At 37.0% G+C, this 23,814-nt stretch overlaps 1 protein-coding gene across 5 annotated transcripts in view; it reads right to left on the bottom strand.

Moving 5' to 3' along the window:
* Nucleotides 1–23,814, bottom strand: part of Ptpn12 (protein tyrosine phosphatase non-receptor type 12) — a 71,370-nt gene that overhangs the window by 34,223 nt on the left and 13,333 nt on the right. For 4 of the 5 annotated variants that reach the window (XM_052719330.1, XM_052719332.1, XM_052719333.1 and 1 more), the window contains exons 2-5: nucleotides 13,373–13,481; nucleotides 6,460–6,536; nucleotides 3,855–3,950; nucleotides 1,111–1,149 (exon numbers count right to left, since the gene is read on the bottom strand). In XM_052719330.1, the coding sequence (XP_052575290.1) occupies nucleotides 1,111–1,149; nucleotides 3,855–3,950; nucleotides 6,460–6,536; nucleotides 13,373–13,481 (321 nt within the window). The remainder of the gene's footprint in view (nucleotides 1–1,110; nucleotides 1,150–3,854; nucleotides 3,951–6,459; nucleotides 6,537–13,372; nucleotides 13,482–23,814) is intronic. The other variant, XM_052719334.1, reaches the window with a different exon arrangement.

Genomic DNA, 23,814 nt, shown 5'->3' with positions numbered 1-23,814 from the left:
AACATTTTCTTTTCTGAACTTTGAAAATAGTATAAACAAAAGCTGGGAGTGATGGCGCACACCTTTAGTCCCGCACTTGGGAAGCAGAGGCAGGAGATCTCCAAGTTTGAGGTCAGCCCAGTCTACAAAGCAAGTTTCAGTACAGTCAGTGCTACACAGAAAAACCCTGTCTTGAAAAACTAAAACAAACAAACAAAACAGAGAGAGAGAGAGAATAGTATAAACAAGTGGTGGTGGGGCTGGGGGGAAGGTTCAATGAGTATGGTACTTCCTATGCAAACATGAGAACCTGTGTGAAGTAAGGTATAATGATATCCATCTGTTACCCCAGCACTGTGGGGAGGAGACAGAATTCTGGATGCTTAATGGCCAGCCAGTCTAGGTGAAATGAGCTCCAGAGTTAGTGAGAGACCTGATCTCAAACAAGGAGAGGGAGGGAGCAAGGGAAAGACAAATACAGACTGGATGCGGACCTCTAGTTTTTCACACTCACATACACATCTGACTGTACCTGCACACATGTACATGTATGTATGTAAAGACTCATGGACACATACACACATATAGGGAGAGACTGGTTTTTGCAGAGACTAATTAGAACATTCATGCTATTTTTTTTTTTTTTTTTTTGAGACAAGGTCTTATATAGATTTGACTGGCCTTGAACGAACTCATTATGTAAACCAACCTGGCCTCAAATTTGTGGCAAGCTTCCCGCCTCTGCCTCTCAAGTGTTGGCATTACAGGTGTATGACATCATATGCAGCTTAAGCTGTCATTATCAGAATTGCTTTGATATGCTTATTTGTTCAATTTTGTTAATATTTCAAAAATTACTTTCTAGACAATGAACTGTTTGACTTAAGTACCATGAAACATTTGAAAATTGCAAATAACAATATATAATTATTTTTAGTAAATGTACTTCTGAAATACAGAAAGATGTCTGTGCTTTAGAGGCCATTTTGCTCCATGTATTGTATAAAATAGCAGAGCATATAACAGAAGTTTATACCCTCCTTTAACTACTTGGGATCAGATTACTGTGAAGTAATAAATGATTAGGAACTTCTAGCCCCCAAAATACAGTGTGTTAAGCCATATACATACCCTTCCCATCTCAAATTCTCGACAGGCCATTACGATGATCTAAAAAGGAGTTGGGGTGGGAAATAAAGAATGTATCAGTTAAAAACAGTTTTACTTTTAAAAACAAAAACAAATGTCAATAATTATCTTTACCCTGAGCAAAAGTATACTTGGTCTATATTCAAAAGTAGCTTTAATGTTAACAGCGTAGTATAGAAGTTGAGAAACCATCCAGTTGCTAAGAGGCTGCTCATCCAGAGGACCTGGTTTCAGTTCCCAGAGCCCACATGGTGGTTTGCAACTATCTGTCCAGATAGTCTGATGCCCTCTTCTGACTCTGCAGGCAACTGCACACACATAACACAAACATACATGCAGGCAAACACACTTAAACGTAAATAAAATCTCAAGAATAAGTATAGGATAATGAGACTATCTTCTAAATAAGAACTACCTACACAGCAGTAAGTAAGTGATGTCATTTAAAATGACTTATTTTGTTTGGATTAAGCTGTGAATCTTACTTTTGAATTAAACAAAAGGACTGCTGGGGTATTATTCACCTAACTTAGTATTACTCTTCACTAAATATTACAGTACATTTAAATGTAACCTCTCTAAAGGTTGAACATATTAAAATTAACAGCCTCTAAATATAAGTTATACTCTAAATGTAAGTTATACTATCTGCTTCTTCATTTTATAATAGTATTAAAATATAAAAGTTGAAAGATTTCATAGTAAAATTATACATTATAGCCATTAAACTTTTATTTTAACTATCACTGTACTTTTTTATTCCTCTATCATCTTATTTGTAAATGCATTTCAATGCCTCAGTATGCAGCAGGCACCAGTATACTCTCCCTAGATACCTCAGCATGCACATTATCTAGATCTCAATAATATGTTTAATACAGTATTTCCCTTGAAAATATGCAACAATGAAATACACAAATCTTAAGTGACCATTCTCCAAATTCTGACAAATGTGTACATCTGTGAAATCCAAACTCCTATCCAGATATATGTTCCCATTACCTACAAAATTTATTCCTGCTTTATATTTCATTTGAACCAGGCAGTGGTGGCGCACCCTTTAATCCCAGCACTTGGGAGGCAGAGTCAGAGGGATCTCTGTGAGTTGAAGGCCAGGCTGGTCTACAGAGCAAGATCCAGGACAGGCACCAAAACTACACAGAGAAACCATTTGAAAGTGAAATTGACAGCAAACACTAAGTACTGTTGTTATCCCACCCTCCTTTTATTGATCTCTCAAAGGGATAATGGAGGATGCCAATGTGTTAGAATCATTGTAATAGATTTATGAGAGGAATGAGAACTCATTGTGACTGGGGTTCCACATCCATACAACAAATGTTGATTCCAATGATGATACACAGTCCAACAGACGGGCTCTTTGTAGTATCCAACAATCACGTATTTCCTCACTTTCAAACTAAGGGCATACTATATTCCCTTTATCTAAAAAAGCCAAAGAACTAAAATGCCAATAGTTTAGCTATGTTTCTAATTGAGTGAGCCTGGGTGGGGAGACAGGTTCCTTAAATTCTTTTATACTTCAGTTAAGGATTTATAGTTAATATATTTACATCTATTTTCCTAGGAAGAGGGACCCAAGAGTCTACTTCTAGAAAGGTTAAAGACATGGCAGTCATGGATGGAGGAGAGGCACACTGAGTTCCCACTCCTCGCTGAGGAGATGCTGACAACTGATGGCTGTTAGGCAGGGGGAAACAGTTTCTTCTTCTTATTTTTTTTAATTAATTTTTTAAAAAATTTCATGTCTATGGACAGGTCTTTTGCCTGCATGTAGGTCTGTGCACTATGTGCATGTCTAGTGCCCACAGAAGTCACAAGAAGGCATTAGACCCCCCCGGAACTGGAGTTTTATAGGTGGTTGTGAGCCACCATGTGGGTCCTGGGAATCAAAACTAGGTCCTCCAGAAGAACAGCCAGTGTCCTTAACTGCTGAGTCATCTCTCCAGCTGCAAGTCAGTTTTCTTTGGTCATGGCTAGGCTCACCAGGTGTCAGTGGATGACTCCATATTGATGTGTTAATGAGTAGCACGAAGTGAGTAAGACATTGGAAGGCTGATACAAAGGGGGATACCCAACAAGAACTGGAGATGGGGCTTAGACAGTAAATATGGCGAAAATACATTGAATGCATATATGAATTTCTCAGATAAAATTAAACAATTATTTTTTTAAAACATGTCTATATCATTAATCATTTTGTTGGTCTATGGAAACATTAATCTTTTTTTAATGACTTTAAAGTTATTCAGTAGCTATATCATTGGTTATTGACTTAGGACCAGACAAGATTTAAATTGTAGCCACACTTTTCTTTTCTTTTCTTTTTTTAAAAAATGTACATTGGGGTTTTGTCTGCATATATATGTATCTGTGTGAGGATGACAGATCCCTTGGACCTAGAGTTACAGAGAGTTGTCAGCTGCAATGTGGATGCTGGGAATCAAACCTGGGTCCCCTGGAAGATCAGCTAGTGCTCTTAACCGCTGAACCATCTCTTCAGCTCTGCACACTTTTCTTAAAATATTTGAACCTGTTTATGAGAATTTAATGAACCTTCTTCAAAATTAGTTTTTGTCTTTTCCAGAAATGTCATTACACTTAAACCATTAATTATACCTAAAAAGTTGTTGTACTTCTTACTCAGTAGGATACTTAATGTTATTACATATTAGCGATCTCAAAAGTGACAGTAAGTCACTTACCACAACATTGTATTCCCATATCATCCTCCAGAAGTCTATGACTGTATTCGCTAAAGGCCCTTGGGTCGCCACATATGCTTTTGGCCCATAGACGCCCTGAGAGGGTGAAAGGTAAACTTCACATTTACTATGATTATCAAGTATATTTCATAACTCAATTCATTAAGGTTTCAAATTTTATTAGTAATGTTTTCATCTAAAGTAATGCTTTCATCTATGCTTTCACAGTGCATAAAACATGGCAAAATGTGCCCAATTCACTTCAGCTTTTGCTAATCAATATAGTACCTTGTATTTACTGGATGTATTGTACACAATCAGTAATTAAATCACTTTGTACCAAGAACTAAAAACAAAATCTTGGGCACGGTGGTGCACGCCTTTAATCCCAGCACTCAGAAGCATGCAGATCTCTGTGATCTGTGAATTTGAGGCTAGTGTGGTCTGTATAGTGAGTTCCCTGGCTGTCCTGGAACTCAATATGCAGATGGACTCTGTCTCAGAAAATAACAACAAAAAATACATAGTCAAAAAAATTAATTATAGCAGAAATACGAAAGCACAATTTAACTCTAAAAACAATACTAAAACTAGTTAGCAGTTCCTTCCATGGCTGCCTTAAGAGTCCATTCACAGCCTACTACAGGGCTTTGAAATAAGCTAAGAACAGATCAAACCAGATAGCCAACTAAGCACATGAACTGGCATATACCTGAATCACTATCCTAAGCATAGTTAAAAACTAGAACTCTTAACACACACATATATATAAAAGAATCTACATATTGACAGTATCTGAAATATACCTATTTTTGTTTAATCCATAAATTTTGTGTTTTATTGTAATAACTAAGTTTATTTTGTTAAAGGATTCTTTTTCTGAAACGGTATTTGTTCAGCACTACAAAGACAATTATTAATTTTACCACTCTTACTATCTAACATTATCAACAAAATACCTATTAAAATATTTATGACTGCCAATACAAAAATCATTGAAAAGCTTTAATAGTTGTATAACTAGATCTAAAAGCACAAAATAAACCTATGAGAAATTTAAGCCTTTACTTAAACTCAGTCACACAGGACGTTGCATCTCTTTCTTGGTAACAGTATAAACACACGACAGGCAGGGAATAGTAGAACAAGATACATATTAAACTGAAGGGGACTCTAAGGCAAGACAAGAAATCTCAAGTTCCAAGCCAGCCTGGGCCACATAAAGAAACTGTGTCTCAAAGCAAGCAACTAGCTTATCACCTTCAATACTTTTGATTCGAGACTGACTACAGTTACCTAACAAAATGACTATCACTTTATTATTCCATTTTAAAAATATTTATTTATTATATATACAATGTTCTGCTTGCATTAACCCTGCAGGCCAGAAGAGGGTACCAGATCTTATTACAGATGGTTGTGAGTCACCATGTGGTTGCTGGGAATTGAACTCAGGACCTCTGGAAGAATAGCCAGTGCTCTTAACCACTGAGCCATCTCTCTAGCCCCTATTATTTGATTTTTATCTACTTATTTATCTATGTATTTATTTATCTTGAGACAGTCACATTCTTTAGCTCAGGCAGGCTTTGAATTCAGTGCAATCCTCTGGCCTCAGCCTCCTGAATGTTGGAATTACAGGTATATGTCACCACATGTGGCTGAGTTATCATCACAAACAGTAACAATTACCAAAGATTTTTAAAATTTCTGTGTATCTTATAAATTTAAATCAGTAGTTATAGATGTAACCAACCGTCTTATTAAATAAGAAACACAGAGCCGATTCAGAGAAGAAAGCCAAGAGGTCAGAGCTAACAGCCTCACCCTTCCTGCTTCAGCGATCCTCTTCAGTCAAGAGAGCTCTCCGAAAAGGGGCCTACTTCCTGTGTGTATGTCTTTATATAGTCTAGCTGTTCTGCCTTCTCATTGGTTGTAAACCCAAACACGTGACTGCCTCGTCACTGCCTGTATGTACCCGCCCTCCAGGTCCTTAAAGGCGTGCGCCACCGCTGCCACGCACTTGCTATGGCTCTAATAGCTCTGACCCCCAGGCAACTTTACTTATTAACATACAATTAAAATCACATTTCAGTACAAGTAAAATACTTGCTATGGCTCTAATAGCTCTGACCCCCAGGCAACTTTATTTATTAACATACAATTAAAATCACATTTCAGTACAAGTAAAATACCACCACAAGTAGTACCTAGTAATTTTGGCATTATTAATTTATCCTAAGAAACTGTTCAAAAAAACAGTATTTATTGTAATTTCATTATCAAGAAAAATTGGAAACTACCATATGGTTCAACAACATATAGGTTCACCTAAGCTCAAGGGACAATTTACAGTAGTATTTACAAGCTTTCAATGTAAAAACAGCACACAGAAAACTGTCTCTGCTACCCCCCCCACCCCCACACAGTTTCATCTGTATATGGCTCAGGCGGCTAGAAGCAAAGCACGTAAGATGTACAAGGCAAGGGTTTTATTATTTATTTTCTTATTAGTACATGCTGGGCAGTTAACACCTTCAATAAAATCTGTATATAGGAAGGCATTAAGTATAGCAAGGAAAAGTCCCTTCATTTTAATACGTACCTTAATAAAATTTGCATTGATATAGTCCGAATCTTGAGATGGTGTCTTCAAAGTCAACTTAACTCGGCTGTGGTCAACTACAAGACAAAAGATTATCATAACTTAGGTCCAGGTGGCATGGAAACATTTCCCTTTTCTGGCTTTTTGTGGCAGAGCTTCACAATGTAGCTCACAAAGGCACTGAACTGCTTTCAGCCACCAAGTAGTGGGATTACAAATGTATCACCACACTTACTTTAAAAACTAGAAAGTGAAGTTTAGGTGCTAAGAAGGTAAGTTTTAACATTATTTAACAAAAAGTAAACCTTTGAGAAAAGCAACACAAAATGTAAAAATTATCTCTGGAACTTTAAAAATAAAAAAAAAAAAATTAGGCATTGACCCAAATTAACTAGGGTTAAGTCTCGGCATTTTTGTTTTTTAATTTAAATTTTGTCTTTAATCCCAGCACTTCACAAATAAAGGCAGGTGGATATCTGAGTTCCAGGTAACCTGGTCTACAAAGTTCCATCACATAGAGGGTTACAAAGAGACTCTGTCTTAAAAGAAAATAATACAAAACATAATAAAACTCCATGAGTGTGGGTGTTTTGCCTGCATGTATGTCTGTGTACATATGTGCAGTGCTCACACAAGTTAGGAACTACAGTTGCAGAAGGCTGTGGTGTGAGTTGCCATGTGGGTGCTGGGGAACTGGACCCAGTCTTCTGGAAGAGCAACCAGTGCTTTTAACTGCTGAGCCATATTCCCAGCTCAAACCTCAGAACATTTTAATTACTATTACTCAAGAATAGTTCTTATTAAGAAATCTACCTTTTCATATTTCACAAAAAAATTATGAAAATAAGGTAACTATGATTAACAAATTAAAATACTAAAGTATGACAGGACTGGACAAAAAAATTAGAGATGTAAGGAAAAGAATGCAATCTTTCTTTTACCTTACAATATCAGGACTCATTTTATTTTTATTTGCATTGAGTTATGTAAATCCTTATTCATGTATGTATGTAATATATATAATTAATTTTATATATGTGTGTGTGTGTGTGTGTGTGTGTGTGTGTGTGTGTGTGTGTGTGTGTGTGTGTGTGTGTGGTTTTTCAAGAAAGGGTTTCTCTGTGTAACAGTCTTGTCTGTCTATCCTGGAACTTGCTTTGTAGACCAGGCTGGCCTTGAACTCACAGAGATCCACCTGCCTCTGCCCTGCCGGAACTAAAGGTGTGTGCCACCACGCCCAGCCAGCATTATTTATTTTGCTAGGAGGGGACAGAAGATACTGAGGGACATATGTGTCCCATGGAGTTAGTTTATCAGAGAACAAGCTGTAGCAGTTGGTTCTCGCCTTCCTCCATGTGGATTCTGGAAACTGAACTCAGGTCATCAACTTGGTAGCAAGTACTGTAACTCACAGAGCCATCTTCTCAGCCTTTATGTTGATTTAAAAGAATTTAAGACTGGGCATAATGGCTTATGCCTTTAATCCCAACATTTGGGGAGGCAGAAGCAGGAGAATCTGAGTTTGATTGAGGTCAGCCTGGTCTACATAACAAGATCCAGGCAAGCCAAGGATACATACTCTCTTTCAAAATAACAAAAACCCCAAACCTCAGTTTCTCCGATTTTTACCGATGACTGGGAGGGGTTATATATTTTGGAGAATACCACAGGACTGAGCACTGGGGAGATGGCTCAGTAGTTAAAAGCAGTTACTCTTTAGAAGGTCTCAGTGTGGTTCCCAAGGCCCCTATCAGATGGCTTACAACCACCTCTAACTCCAGCTTCAGGGGACCTGATGAACTCTGGCCTTCCTCTAGAACCTGCATGCATGTGGTGCATGTAAACTCACACAGCACAAATGTGTGTACATGTTCACACAAATACATAAAAAAAATCATAGAATTATGTTCATTCTTAATGCATAAACATCATGGTTGAGGGCAGGATGGTTCATGACGTATATACATCTTGCTACCTGTAATTTAAAAAAACCTCAGTCACTTGATTGATAAGGTATTAGAACTGCCTAATACTTAGTACCTTTTGATTAGAAAGGATAACACAATAAACTCTAACTATGACTATCACATTGTAGCTTTCTAATCCATAGACAATAAATATGAAAACCAATTAACATACATAAAGATAAGTTAGAAATGGCAACAGCTATGAGTAAACTTCTGACTGAAATATTACAAGGACAACTGTAGTGAATAACTTATTTTTCATTGGTTCCTATTTTATATAAAGTACTAATGTTCTTTTTACTTCATTGTGTAGGATGGGATCTTTATTCTGGAAGTCTGTAGTTAGAGGTCTAAGAAAGATATACTAGTTACTGAAAAGTATTTATCTCTAACACAGTTTCCAGGGACCGTCATTTATGTCATTCACATTACTTGACCTCCTCTTTTTTTTTTTTTTTGAGACAGGGTTTCTCTGTGTAGTTTTGGTGCCTGTCCTGGAACTCGCTCTGTAGACCATGCTGGCCTCGAACTCACAGACATCCGCCTGCCTCTGCCTCCTGAGTGCTGGGATTAAAAGCGTATGCCACCACCGCCTGGCGGCCTCCTCTTTTTTAATGTGATTTTGGAAAGAAAATAGATATATCAAAAATGCTGCTTTTGATACATGAGGCTAGAATAACCATATAAAGCTTCCTCTTAATATTCATAAGTAATAAGGGGTCCCAGTTAATAACTGTTATCCATATGAAATACCACTCTCCAGTCAAAGTGCCTCAAAGACAGAGTACAACAATTGGTTGCAAAATGATAGAATCATTAGCCTACATGTAGGCTGTCTACGTGCAGGCGGGGCTTACTTTTTCACTCTTAAAACTGTCTAAGATGAAAAAGTTTAAGTATATACAAAGTGGAATAACACAATCTTCCTATTTAATATCAGAATAGGTGGAATATCCCCAATTCACCAACTCCAAATGCTCTATTTTAGCCCTTATAAGCCAGAAAACATAGGTAAATAACCTCTTATTCTATTAGAACACAGAAAAATTTCAATTCTAGGAATAGTTTCTAGTATCCAGGACATATACACAACTCTTGCTGGACACTGTGGCACAACACCTGTAATCCCAGGACTTGGGAGGCTAAGGCAAGGGGATCAAAAGTTTGGGCCAACCTAGACCACATAATACAAGCTCTCTACCTTAAAAACAAGCAACAACAGAAAGAATTCTTTTAACAAAGTAAGATTAAAATAAAGTTTTGTTTAAACAACTTGAAGACTTTTCACCAAATAAAATATACAAAGAATAGGCTAACAGCACATGAAAAGCTAGAAATATATCAAGAAAAAATTAGAAATATATCAAGAACCACTAGAAAAACTATAATCAAAAAGCCTGGGCCCAAGGAAATGTCTTACTGGTTATAGCAGTTGAGTGTGGTGGCCCACCTATAATTCCAGCCTCAAAAGGGAGAGACAGGGCTCCTGAGCAATCCAGACAGGGAGACTAGTCTGGATTTGTAAGTAAGTAAGTGCAATGGTTCACACCTGTAGCTCTAGCTGCTCAGGAGGATGAGGCAGAAGAGTACTTACTTGAAGGCAGTAGCAAATCGACACAATCTCAAACAAGCAAAATCCAAGTGTTAGTAGGAATGTGGGAAACTGGTCCTTATATACCACGGCTGGGAGTATAGTGACTTTGGAATACAGTTTATCTCATTTTCTTAAAACGTTAAACATAAGCTAAGTGCTGTGTGGCACATGCCTGTAACACCAGCATTACAAGGCTGAGGCAGTGGGATGAAGAATTTAGAGGCCAGCCTGGGCTATACAGCAACTTGCTGCCTCATAAAACAAAAAAGGTTAAATATAAACTTCTGTAGGTCTACAATTATATTCCTACATAGGCACCTAAGAACAATAAAATTCTATTTATACAAAAAGCCTTGTTCAGAAATATTTTAAGTGACATTACTTACAATATACATCAAATGCAGAGTGGATAAGCAAAATGTAATACAGTCAGAGAATTAAATATTCTTCAATATTGAAAAGAAATTAATATTATAACAACACAAATATAACTAAAAATGTGCTAAGTTAATAAAGTCAGGCACAGCAGTTCACATATTATATGATGTTTACGTCAAATTTCTAAAAAACCAAATCTAGAATCAGAAAGGATACTGACAATTGCCTGGGACTAAAGAATACAGAACTTTTGGAAGTAATGAAATGTCCTAAAACTGGATTGAGCTGGTTACTGTATGACATAAATTACTTTAAAAATTAATTATATACTTTGTGTTTCTACAAACAATGGACATGTTCAACATTCAAAGGAAATTGACAAATTATTTTCTAACAAATATGTAAGTACAATTGCTTCCAATATAACATGCCAAATCTAAACAGGTAGAAATTGACTAGAGCTCTTCTTGTGGAACCTTCAACAATTTAAGGAAGAACAGGTCCTCCTGCCTGACTCCACCACTGAAGCCGAGAGCCGGCCCTCTAAGGAAGGCTTCTCCCCTTCGACTTAGACAGGTCTCCGCTGCTGCTGCGGGGCGAGCTGCGCCTGTGCACTGCAGGCCGTGCAGCACCACCCCTAGAGTCTGCTCACTAGAGGCTGGCAGCGGCATAACCGCCAGAACGCCTTCTGCCCAATATCCTTGAGTGCCACAACCATCCTCTTTCTGAACTTCAAGGCTTTGGATACGAACTATCTTTCATTATGTGAGCACTGTGTTAAGTTACTAAACTCCTCCAGACTCAGGTTTCCCATCTGCAAATGTGATTATGAGGGAAAAAAACCTACTTATTACAGAAACCAGCAACCGATTTACTAACATACCGACCGCCACTAGCCTTCATCTCTTCCCACTGTAGTCCCAGCTTTCTCAACGGCCCTCACCCTTTCTACACGGTCCCTATTAGCACTAGCCACCACAAGACAGCGCTTACGTGAACTTGTATTCATCAACACCTAGGCTAGAGCATGAGGGATTTTTGCAGGTTTGTTCTCTGCATCAGCAGCACATAGGTTATGCTCACAACTTTTTGTAAAATGAATGTGAAAACAGAAACCTGGACCCAGTGAATATTTATTTCTCTAGACTACAGAGAAATCAGTGGACAGTACTGAAAAGTCACGTGAAGACCTTTATGATATGTTTAATAAAGTATCCAGAAATCCATGTCAATGCCCATTCCAAGGTGGATTAATGCAATGGTCTGACTGATTGTACTCCCCTCAAATTCATATGCTGAAACCTAATTCCCAATGCAATGATATCAACGAGAAGAGCCTTTAGGAAGCAAGAAGGCAAGTTCTGATGAATGCAGTGACTGTCACTGTGAAGGAGGCCCAAGGAAACGTGTTTGCTCCTTGTTCTACATGAGGACTCAGCGAGAAGGTACCAACTATGAACCAAGGAATGCGAGCCCTCATCACACACCAACGCTTCTGGTGCCCTGATCTTGGACTTCTCTCAACGCACTTTTGTTTATAAGCCACCAAGTTTATGGCATTTTTCTAATGACAGCTTGAACAGATTAAAGCAAAAGCCTTGAGTGGTTACTGTGCTAGATTAGCAGATGTCTGATCTATCTAACATTCAAAACAGTCCTTAGAAGTATCATCACTGTAACTCCAATTTACAGACAAAAAAAGCTAGACACAGCAAACACTATAAATCCTGGGTCTTATAGCTACAAATTGATGATGTCTAGATTTGAACTTCCAGAGTGGTTAACTCATCACTGTTATTCTGTGCTATTCCTTGTTAATTTTAGTAATACTGTCTAGTCACACAATCCATACATGAGAATAATGCAGAACCGTTAACAGAAGTAGAAAGATAAAATTTAGGCAAAGAAACCAGTGAGGAGGGTTGGAGAGAGGACTCAGTCAGTAAAGTGCTCGCTGTGCAAGCATCAGACCTGAGTTCAGTCCCCACCACACACGTAACAAGCCAGACATGAGTGGTACTTGGAATACCAGCACTAGAAAGGTGGACACGGGTAGATCCCTGAGGCCTGCTGGCCAGGTAATCTAGCCTAATTGGAGAGCCCTGGCCACAGTGAGATCAAAATCTCAAAGAAAGGAAAACAAAACCAGAAGTGGCTCCTGAACCACTCAACAGGAGGCTGACTTCAGGCCATACAGAATACAGATAAGCATACACACAAGGAATCAGCGAGGAAGGAGGAAATGATCCGAAAGAAGGTGATCATGGAAGAAGAAAATTTCAGAAAATGCCAATGGCATACAAACACTTAATAGGAAAGAAAAAACACTGAAAAAAGACCACTGGATCTAGTGAGGTTACTTACTAGGTCACTAAAGAACATCAGGATATTTCAGAGAGAAGCTTTATAATGACACTTAAGGAAATGGTGCTATGGAGTGTAGACAGTTCAAGACACTTGAAGGGAAACACTATGGCAGCTTTAAGAAAAAGCATGTCTAAGGCAAAATTTTCCTTTATAAAATGTGGACTCTCAGTTAAGCATGTGTTTAAAGTAAATTATCTAGAAAACAAAATTATCTTAGCATATAACTATAATAAACATATAATGTTTTCAACTTTAAACATGCTTAGATACATAGACTGCTGAGGACAGCAGACACAGGTTTCTGAGACATCTTATGGCCCACTTTTTCATCCATAGTTAATCAATTAAGGTTCATCTGTGATTAGCTAACAGATAAATCAGTGTTTTAGCATTTAATAAACTATCCCAATTGTCTACATTACTTTAAAGAAAAAAAAAACTGCTACAAGAAGGAAGGGCTTCTAAGAAGCAGTTACAAATTACTCTGTAGTGGACCTGGGAAGGACTGACACTACCTCCTTAGCTATTCAATTCAGGAACAAAGCTAGTGGGTCGCAAGAGCTACACAGCATTTCTATTTATTCTATCAAGGGCATTTCAAACTTACATGGCAGTATGTCCTTATATCTGTTCTTTTTAACATTCTCTTCTTTTTCTCCAGTGGCTGTGGGGTAAATCTTTTCTGTTCTATATTTGGTAGACAATCTTCTTAATCGCTTAAAATACAAGAAAATAAAATTCAAGTTTAGAGAAACATTGATATTTTCAAAATGTTAGTGATTTACAAAGAGCTCTTCAATGAATTCTGTTGACCCAATTCCTCACAACTAATTCTCCTGGTCCTCTAAGCTGTTAATTTCTCTATCCCTTAAAAATTAACCCTAATAATAATTTCTTTTTAGAATAAGTGCAAATGTAAGATTAATATTTATTTCAAATGAACAGCAAAGGGAATAAGTAGAAGAATTTTATTTAAAGATATCAATAAAGCTGAGAATTCTGTTTAATAGAGGGTCTTGTTATGCAAGGTTTTTTTTGTTTTGTTTTGTTCTTTTTGTCTTTCTAGTTTTTCGAGACAGGGTTTCTCTGCATAGCTTTTGGAGCCGTTCCTGGAACTCACTCTGTAGACCAGGCTGGCCTTGAACTTACAGAGATCCGCCTGCCTCTGCTGGGATTAAAGGCGTGCGCCACCACATCCGGTTTGTTATGCAAATTTTAAAATCATAACTCAAGGAATTATGTACAGGTTTCTTCTCTCAATAACCCTAGAGCACCCTTGATGTGTCAGGCTCTTTCCAAGGCATACGCTAATAACTGCTTGAAAAACACTGCAAAACAAAGTTCTTCCACACTGGATTGGAAATGTTCAACAAAGACTAATTCTGCTTATTCACTGCATTACAGAAGTGGTTTGTGGGCTAGTGACAAATTCTTACCACATATGGCAGTAGGGAGTTCTTTGGGCTGAAATATTTCTGCTTGTTAGTAATACACTTCCTGCTTTCAGAAGAACTGAAAGTTGGCATTGTGAATTGTTTAGATTCTACTCAACTACACTTCTAAAAATCAATTTCAAAGATTACTTTCTTGATGGATTAAAGAAATATGGAAAGCACTTTGATTTTAATACTCAAATTATTAAATACAAACGAAATGAAAAATTCTGGTAGCAATTTAATTTTTTTACTAGTTTATTTTTGTAGCCCATGATGCTGATACTCAAGCAATTAATTATTTTCGTGACTGTATTTTTTTTAAAAATCAGAGAATTTTAACACAAGAATCTTGTCATATTGTCATGATATTACTTTAAATAATTTTACACACAGGCACTTACATGGGAAATGGTTATTTTTGTTCTATTCAGGGGAAAAAAAAGACTAAGTTTTAGAAACCAAACACAGGAATATACATTTTTTTCTTTTAAGAAAAATCATGCCATATACTGGCACAGTGCCTAAGTAAAATTTCACATGCTTATTGTGACTTTTCCTGCAGTGATAAAAATCTCAAAATATACATGTATAAACCATCCAGGCTTCCTTATGCCTGCAACCCCAGCACTCATGGTACCAGGACCCTGGGCTACACTGGAGCCAGATGTCAATATGACAGGGTCCAAAAAGAACATTACCAAACAAGGACGAAGAGCAGGGAGTTACAAATCCACATATCTTAAATTTCTATACATGTGCCTCAAGATAAAACTGGCACACACATGAACTAATGTATGCACAAAGCTCTTTATTGCAGTATGTTCATAATAGCGGAAGTCCACAAACAATAAAAAACAGCCTATTAATAGGACTGGATACATTTGTTTCATACAATTAAATATGACTAAAAGGCAAGGAAGGAAGCTCTGTCTTGAATATAGTAATATGGCACCATATCAAAAATTCTCACTAAATGTAAAAAGAAAACACAAGAGTGTTCTACTATTAACATTAAAGGAATTTAAAACATGTCTGCTTATACATATGCATAAAACATCTCTCTAAGAAATCAAGTACCAAAGGTTGTACTTGTGGGAAGGGAAATGAGAACTCTGAGAAATGGACAGGAAGGAGAGTACTATGTCTTTTCCACACTTTCATGTTATATGAATATATTGCCTACCCAAAAAATTAAATGTAAAATAAAGCAATGGAAAAGGCAAAAAGATTGCTTATAAATTTCATTAGTCCTTGTTAATAATCACATCTTGCATATCTATTTTCTCTGCTCAAAGATATGATATCTGAAGAGATATATTTTAAGGTATTTACAGTACCTTAAAATAAAGTATCATGTGACATTAAAGAATGTCAATTTAAACAGCCAAAGAAGCACTGGCAGAAAAGAAGTGTACTTTATATCACTATTACAGAAACAAGAGTTAACTACAAAGAAAGAAACAGGGCCAAACTGAAGTATAAGATGCTATCATACTTCTAGAATACCTACTGCTCACACCAAGCACTTTCCTTGTGGGACAATAACTGAAAAGTATATTTACAAAGTTTTTATGTGAAAGCTGATAATTATTAGAGAATGTTTTTGTATCATAAATAAGTACTTAAGTTTGAATTTTTATTTACCCAATGTTCTTAAAGCCTGACATATCATGGAATATATTATATATTCAACTTTAAAATAAAGAATGTTTTATGAAAATAAGACAAAAAAAACCTACCTAGAGTCTACATAAATGGTATATTCAGCCTGACCTGGTCACTGCGTATTTTATATGTGTGTATGGACACACACAGATAAATATACATATATATGCATTAAAATGTCACACTGTACCAGATATATATGTACAATTATTATGTGTAAATTAAAAGTCACATATAAAATATAGTATCTTAAAAATCATCATACACTTTAGAGATATGCAACATGAAACAGAATAAAACTTTGCTTTTCACTTTGAAAAAGGTCAACATCCAGAAGTCTATCAAGCTGCATTAAAAAGACATTTAAGTAGAGACTTTATTTCTATCAAAAATGTAGTCAGCCATACAATTAGCTGCATTAATTAAAATTTTGGTATAATTTTGGATAATCACATTTAATCCACTGTTACAACCTTTATAAAACAGATAAGACCTCCAGACTCAGCAAAGAGTCTAGCACATAAAATAGCTCAATAATCATTAATTACTATTAGCCAATTAAAAATTCTTTTAAAATTACTTGTACTTCAGATTTGTTTCTTTGAAACCTTTACCTAGACAGAGTCTCAAAGAAAAATATATTGTGGGCCAATCTGTCTCCTTGGAACTGTTGTACAGTGTAAAGCAGTTTGGAAGGTCAGACTGCCGAGGGCCCCAGACGCTCAATAGGTCTGGAGTAAATTAACCAGAACACTTTCATTTTTAGTCAGTTGGCAGGTGCTGCTGCTGTTATGTCTGACCAAGACTTTGAAGGAGTATTGACTAATTAGCTGGGTAAAACAGAAGTTTTTCAATTATTAGGTTTCTTTGTATTTTACATATAGGTTTGCAGTATCAAATAATTCCAAGAGAGATGCTTAGAGACTTTTCATAGGAAATCGGGGAAGGAATTAGTAAGGAAGGAAAAAAATGTAGTTAAAAAGTCTGGGGAGGGTGGAAGAAAGAATACCATAGCTGAATAACAAATGAAAGGAAGAAACACGGGCTATAACAAAAGGGCTTACAAGGATTTAATACAAGGATTAAAATGTTCTGAAAATGACACAGGAAAACGACTTCTTACAGCTGACTGAATGTGGTAGATGGTAACAAACTGGCAGCAGTACAGAGTTTCTGAATGCAAAACAACCAAGAATTAATCCAAAATCAAACACACAAACCCGAGGTTCTGGCACTGCTCACTTGTGATGCATTGGTTGACTTTACTACAGCCTTTTTCCTTAACATGCAATGTGCACCCCAGTGCATGCCCTGGTGCTATGCAATAGTTACTGCCTGAAACACCTCAACTCAGATTTGAGAGGACCATATGAAATGAACTGTAGTACTGTTTGTTTGTTTTTATTGTACACACACAGTTTTCAGCTCCTATAAAAACATAATGGCTTAATTATAGAAAACAGACTTTAAAAATATTGTTATTAATTAACATGTAACTATCAAATTAGCCTATCTCTGGACTGTACTGGCTTAGGATGTTTGATTAAAATCAAACTAGTATGATTTAGTTGGTAAAGTATTGCTGCATTAGCATGGGACCTCAGTTACATCCAGAACCCAATTTATAAAGCTGGACTCAGCAGTTTTTTAAAAGCATATCTACCTTATTAGCATTTCCATCTCTCTAATCTTAAACCCTTAATTAGTGTGGATTTCAACGCCAGGCACTCTACCTCTAAGCTACATCCTTAGCCCTATTCATCTTGAATAAATAGTACAATCATGTGCATGCCAAAGAATTGTTTTAAGAATTATGATTTATTATCAGTAATGTTTGATCAGTATATCTGTTGTATCTATATACCTGGGGTTCCAAGTGAAAAAAAGTTTAAGTCTCTGTTGTAAAACACCAGACTTATTTAACCCTGTACAAACATGGCAAAACTTTACATCAGCAAGTGAAACTGGCAAAAACTACCATGTTTTTTCATTTGAAGCTGATAGTCAGGACTGATTAACAAAGGATATATGAGGTAAATAAAGGAGAATTTCAGGGTCTCTTAGTTAAAACAAAACAAAAAACCAAAACCCATTGTGTGCCTTACTCCAGCTGACTTCTGTTTCATTTATTCCATTTGTCTTTGCTTCTCAGTATACCAGCACAGAAGTCATCTTAAAACATTCTCCTGAGACTAGCACTGTAACACACTCTACCATCTGCTTCCTCATCTCCATCTCAGCTCTTTATTTGTCCCTCTAGTCAATGACACATCCCAATATACAAACACATCATCCATGATAGAACTAGAACTCCCTGAAGATACAGGCCAGAGCTTCACATTTTATTAACAACAAACAGCTCCTATCACCAAAATCCATGACAGACATTCACCTCTGAAGTGCTGGGACCTCAGGTATATACTACCACTCCTAGCTAGAAACACAAACTTTAATCTGTTTATTCTTTACTTACCATGAAGATATTTTATAGAAATAAAAGTAGAATATAGCATTTAAATCATAGGCCAATAAAATTATGCCATATTGGACCAGTGAGATGGCTCAACAGAATAAAGGTGCTTGCCACCAAGTCTGATGAACTGAGTTTGAACCCCAGGACTCACATAGTGGAAGAACTAAACTCCTGAAAGTAGTCCACTGAGCTCCACATGAACACTATGGTACACACACACACATACACACACCCCCCCCAATAATAAACAAATGTAATAAAATTCTGCCATATGCTGCCAGGTGTGATGGCATATGCCTTTAATCTCAGCACTCGGGAGGCAGAGGCAAGCAGACCTCTTTGAGTTTGAGGTCAGCCTGGACTACAAAGGGAGTTCTAAGACAGCCAGGGCTACACAGAGAAACTCTCTTAGAAAAAAAAAATTGCCATATGCATTAGTTTTATTGAACAAATTTAATTAAGAAAGAAAAATTTATTTTACATAGTAAATTGGACAAGGGTGTCTGTGTGTGGGGGCGCTCCAATTCACAGAGCAGGCTCACTTCTATTACCAGCACCTTCCTTTTCTTTATCTAATGCCTCTCCACCCATTAAACTCATGCAGCCAATGTCTACTAATTAAGTTAATTCCAACTCCAAGGATTTTTTTTCTCCCTGTCCCCACAGTAAAACGTCCCAGAAACCCCAAACTCCAGGCATTAAAACTATGGCTCCTAATCTGGGTGTAGTGGTGCACAACTAGAATTATCCCAGTGCTTGGGACACAGAGGATCCAAGATTCCAGGCAATGCTGAAAGTTGTAGCACATGTCTTTAACCCCAGCTCTTAGAGGAGGCAGAAACAGGCAGATCTCTGAGAGTTCCAGGACGGCCAGGACTACATGCTGGAACCCTGTCTCAAAATAATACTAATAATAATAAAATAAAGAAATAAAGAATTCAAGGCAAGCTTTGGCTACATAATGAGTCTGAAGTCACCCCAGGCTGAGACCCTGTCTCCAACAACACACACAAATATGGCTCCTAGTAATATCTCACTTCAAATGATGATGAATATTATCTTCAAGAAAACAGGCACCAATTTTCATAGGGGACTAAAGCAACCCATCATTAATAAAATTAAGAACACCAATACCCACTGTTATACATTAACTGACAATAACATCAATTCTCTTTACCTCTAACTAAAAGAAACAAAAAAAACCAAAAAAACAAAACCAAAGATAAAGATAAGCCCTAAATTTATAGCAGATATTCTCACTGCCAAAATAAACATCACACAGGCCAATTATCACATCTGCAATTTAAAGAGCCTAAATATATTCACCACTACATGGAAAATAATTATTTTTGCAAGACTAGAGTGCCACAAAGCTGTGGTCAACAGACCAAAAGTTTTAAAGAAAAAACCCTACATTTCCTGGTAAACTACTAACCTTCTGAAAACATTTTTTTCTGTGAAATCTCTACTGAAATTACTTTTAGGAGGTCGTCAGTAATCTCAAGAGGCACCAAAGCTCAATACTGAGGTCAAAAATTTGGAAAAAAAAAAGTTAAAGATTCAGATGCAATATCACCATCATGATGACTTATTTCACATCATTTTTCCTGTTTTAGGACTTCTTATTTACCATCCCTGGCTTTCAATCCCATCACTCCTGACAATGACTATAATCACTGTCTGATAGATGTAATCTTTTATATCCCACAGTGCTATGGTGTCTTCTATACATTCAGCAAAGCAGAGCATATCTTTCAGACATTAATAGGCATTGATAATTACATTCAGAACACCACAGTTAATGAACTGGCATCCTTCTAATCACATCTATAACACACTCAAGTGAGCTACATAATATAGCCTGTACAACTGGAGAGAGTAAAATTTAAAATTGTTGTTTAATCATATTAATTTGAAACAGATTAAAAAATTGTTGTTTAATCATATTGATTTGAAACTGATTAAAAAAAATAAAGTGGAGTAGTTTGCCTTAACTTGTTTTTCCATCCAAGTACTCAGAGACCTGAGGAAATGAAGCATGCTCAGGGAGTTATGGCCATAGTCATCTTGTCTTAAATAACATACCTGAACAAAGGTTTTTTTGTTTTTCAAGACAGTGTTTTTCTGTATAACAGCCCTGGCTGTCCTGGAACTTGCTCTATAGACCAGGCTGGCCTCGAACTCACAAAGATCCACCTGCCTCTGCCTCCTGAGCACTGGGATTAAAAGTGTGTGCCACCATGCCGGGCTCTGAACAAAGTTTTTTAATTCACTTATTACCCACAATCTCATCAGGCAAAGCTTCTATTTCAACTTCGGCTTCTTAAAAAAAAAAATTCTTATTTTTGCCTGGGGGCAGAATGAGGGGTGGGACAACATATACCACCAAACCTGGCATAAAACTCATACTTTCCAGCTGGGGATACAGCTCAGTGGGAGAGCACTTATCTAACACACGCATGAGGCCCAAGGTTCAATTCCCAGCAGCGTACAAATGAAACCTCATCCTGTTTCCTCTGGCCTGCTAATCAGCCTACTTCCGATTCATCTCCTAATCTTTCCACCTCATGTGCCGCCCCTACTAGCCTTCTGCTTCTCAAACATGCTCATCTTTTCCCTCCTGAAGAATGTTCTTCCCCAGTTTGTCAAGGACTCTAGATGTCCGTCAAAATCTGCTCTTTCCAAGGTTGTAGCTCTGTAGTCATGTGCCAAACAAAAGAGGTCAGACAGTACTTACACATAAAAAAAAACTTGCCAAAGAATCCAGGGATATCCAAAATATAATCAATCACACTCAGAGCTATGGGAAGAAGATACGAAATGAAAGCAGCAGAAAGAAAGGTGTGTGAAACAAAGCCCAGGCGAAGAAAGCCAGGAAGTACAAGTTTCCTACAGCTCTCTCTCTCTCAGTGATGTCAAAAGGACCCATGAATTCCCGAATCAGTTGTGACAACCTGTGTTGTGAAGCAATCAGTTATGACAAGCTGTGTAAAGAGTTGTTTACCAGACAAACTCACTAGAGAGGTGTTGCCCAAGGTACTCTTGGAGCAGCATATCCCAACCATCTAAACTCCTGCATGGAAGGCAGGTGTTCAACATAAACAACATTGCTTGAACAATCGAGACACAATGAACCACTCTTAACAAGGGAACCCTTCTAAAAGCCCAAGTTCCCGGACATCAGCTAGGGCTCACTGTACAAAGCAGATCTTCCTAAGAAGAGCAACCTCAGACCCACTAAGTAACTCTTTTCTCCACCAAGTATAAAGGGAAAATGCAAAATCTCTCTCTCTCTGAAAGTCTGCCTCATCTTATATACGTGTCAGCAGGGTAAATTACCTTACTAAAAGATACTTAAGGTTTCACAAAAATTTAAGTGACCTACTAGGACATACCATTTTATATACATATCCATGAACTACAGAAAGACTCAAGAATTTGATTATGTGTCAGACAGCATTCTATTACAAGTGGCCAACTGCTCTACCAAATAGGCATCACCATTTTACTTTCCCATGAATAGACCCAGAAATACCACTTTTTCTATACTGTTATTTCTAATTTTTTCAGTTATAAATTTTTGGATTTTGCCACATCAGTTAGGCCCTCCAAAGAAAATTAATTTACATTTCTCTGATTACTGGAAAGGCTGATAGTTTGCTCTCATATATTCAGGAATTATTTACCTTCTTTTCTTAATTATCATGCCATATACCTATATTTCTACTTTCCTAATGCTGTGACCCTTCAATACAGTTCTTCATGTTGTGGTGACCCACAACCACAAAATTATTCATTGATACTTCGTAACTGTAATTTTGCTGCTATAAAATAAATCATAATGTAAATATCTGGTATGCAGATATCCGATATGATGCCTGTGGAAGGGTCATGTTGAGATTTTACCTACAGAAGGCCAAATATAAGAATTATTTGTGATTCCAGAAACCAGAATAAAATAACATCTTGGAAAAAGAAAAAAAAAGATATTTCTTACTAAGCTGCAAAAGTTAGTCCTGAAGTCATATCCATAGCCCAGATAAGCCTTGAACTTGGTATTCTCCTCCCCCAATCTCCGAAAAACAGCTAGGAGTATAGGCTAGACTAAAACTGCTGTTTCACTTATTCTTAATCTAACAGGTAAAAAAAATTCACATGCACGCACAAAAAATTACATATGCTATGTGTATATTGTGTATGATTATGTCCAAATGAAATAGTATTAGCAGTGAAGGAGGAATAAGAGAGAGGAGTAAGTTCTTAGTCATGAAAAGTGCCCCTTTCCAGGCTCATCTGTTAACACTTGAGTCTCAGATGGTGTTAGTAGTGCTGTTTGGGGGTGATGGGACTTCAGGGTGTGGAGCCTTGGTGGAGACGGTGTGTCATGGAGGACAGGCTTTGAGTTCTTCTCAAAAGAACTCCCATGTATTCAAGGGGTGGAAACTCTAGCTTCCCGATCCTGTTGCCATGCCCTCCCGCCATTACAGACATCTAACCTTTTGGAACTTGATCCAAAGTAAGTTTTCCCTTCAACTGCTCATTCGTGGTATTCTATCACAGGCATGGAGTGGTAGTGGAGCACACACAAAGCAAAACAATACAAAACAACAACATCCAAAATAAACTAATACAAGTCTTACCTTATTTAAAAATGTGAAAACTGAGTTAGATTACCTGAAAATGTACATTATAACTTATAGGTCAATCACTTTAAAAGGTGAAAAGAATACTAATGACAGAAAAGAGAATATTAATAATATAATGTGCTCAGTGAAAAGCCAAAAAGGCAGAAAGAGTAGAAGATTAAAAAGAGAACAATGAAAACATAAAACAACAAATGTAGCAGGCATTGCTATAAATTATCAACCATTTGAATGTCAATATATAAATATAAGTGCATCAATTACAACAGATTATGAGAATAGATAAGAAACAAGACAATTATATATTGACTAAAGAAATTAATTTTAATAAGGCATATACAGATTAAAAGTGAATGGATGATCAGATTATGTGTAGTGACACACATAGGCAGGAAGAAAGAGTTCCAGGCTAGTCTGGGCTATACAGAGAGAACCTGAATCAAAAAGGGGCTAAGATACAAAAGATCTATCATTCTAAGATGAATCAAGAAAATGGCCATACTTATTTTGGATAGAGTGGACTTTACAGCAAGTTGAATGATGGAGACTAAAGGGGTTATCACGAAACAAGAAAGGAGTCCATTCTCCAAGAAGACACAGCAGTCTATGTACACATCTAACATGAATTCATCTCAGCACATGGCAGAACCGACAGAAAGTGGAAGGGGGAGCACTGGGGTCCACTTCTAGCTGGAGGCTTCACCTATGTATCAGAAACAGGCAGATGCTGGAGGCAGGAAATCAGTAAGGACATAAACAGCACCATCAATCCACCAGACAGAATGGGCATCTATAAATTATTTCACGAGCAACTACAGTATACATGCTCCCC

This window comes from Peromyscus californicus, unplaced genomic scaffold, assembly GCF_007827085.1.
Source record: "Peromyscus californicus insignis strain IS unplaced genomic scaffold, ASM782708v3 Scaffold_6__1_contigs__length_162567912, whole genome shotgun sequence".
In the NCBI taxonomy this organism is placed as follows: domain Eukaryota; kingdom Metazoa; phylum Chordata; class Mammalia; order Rodentia; family Cricetidae; genus Peromyscus; species Peromyscus californicus.
This window is presented reverse-complemented; position numbering and strand designations above follow the sequence as displayed.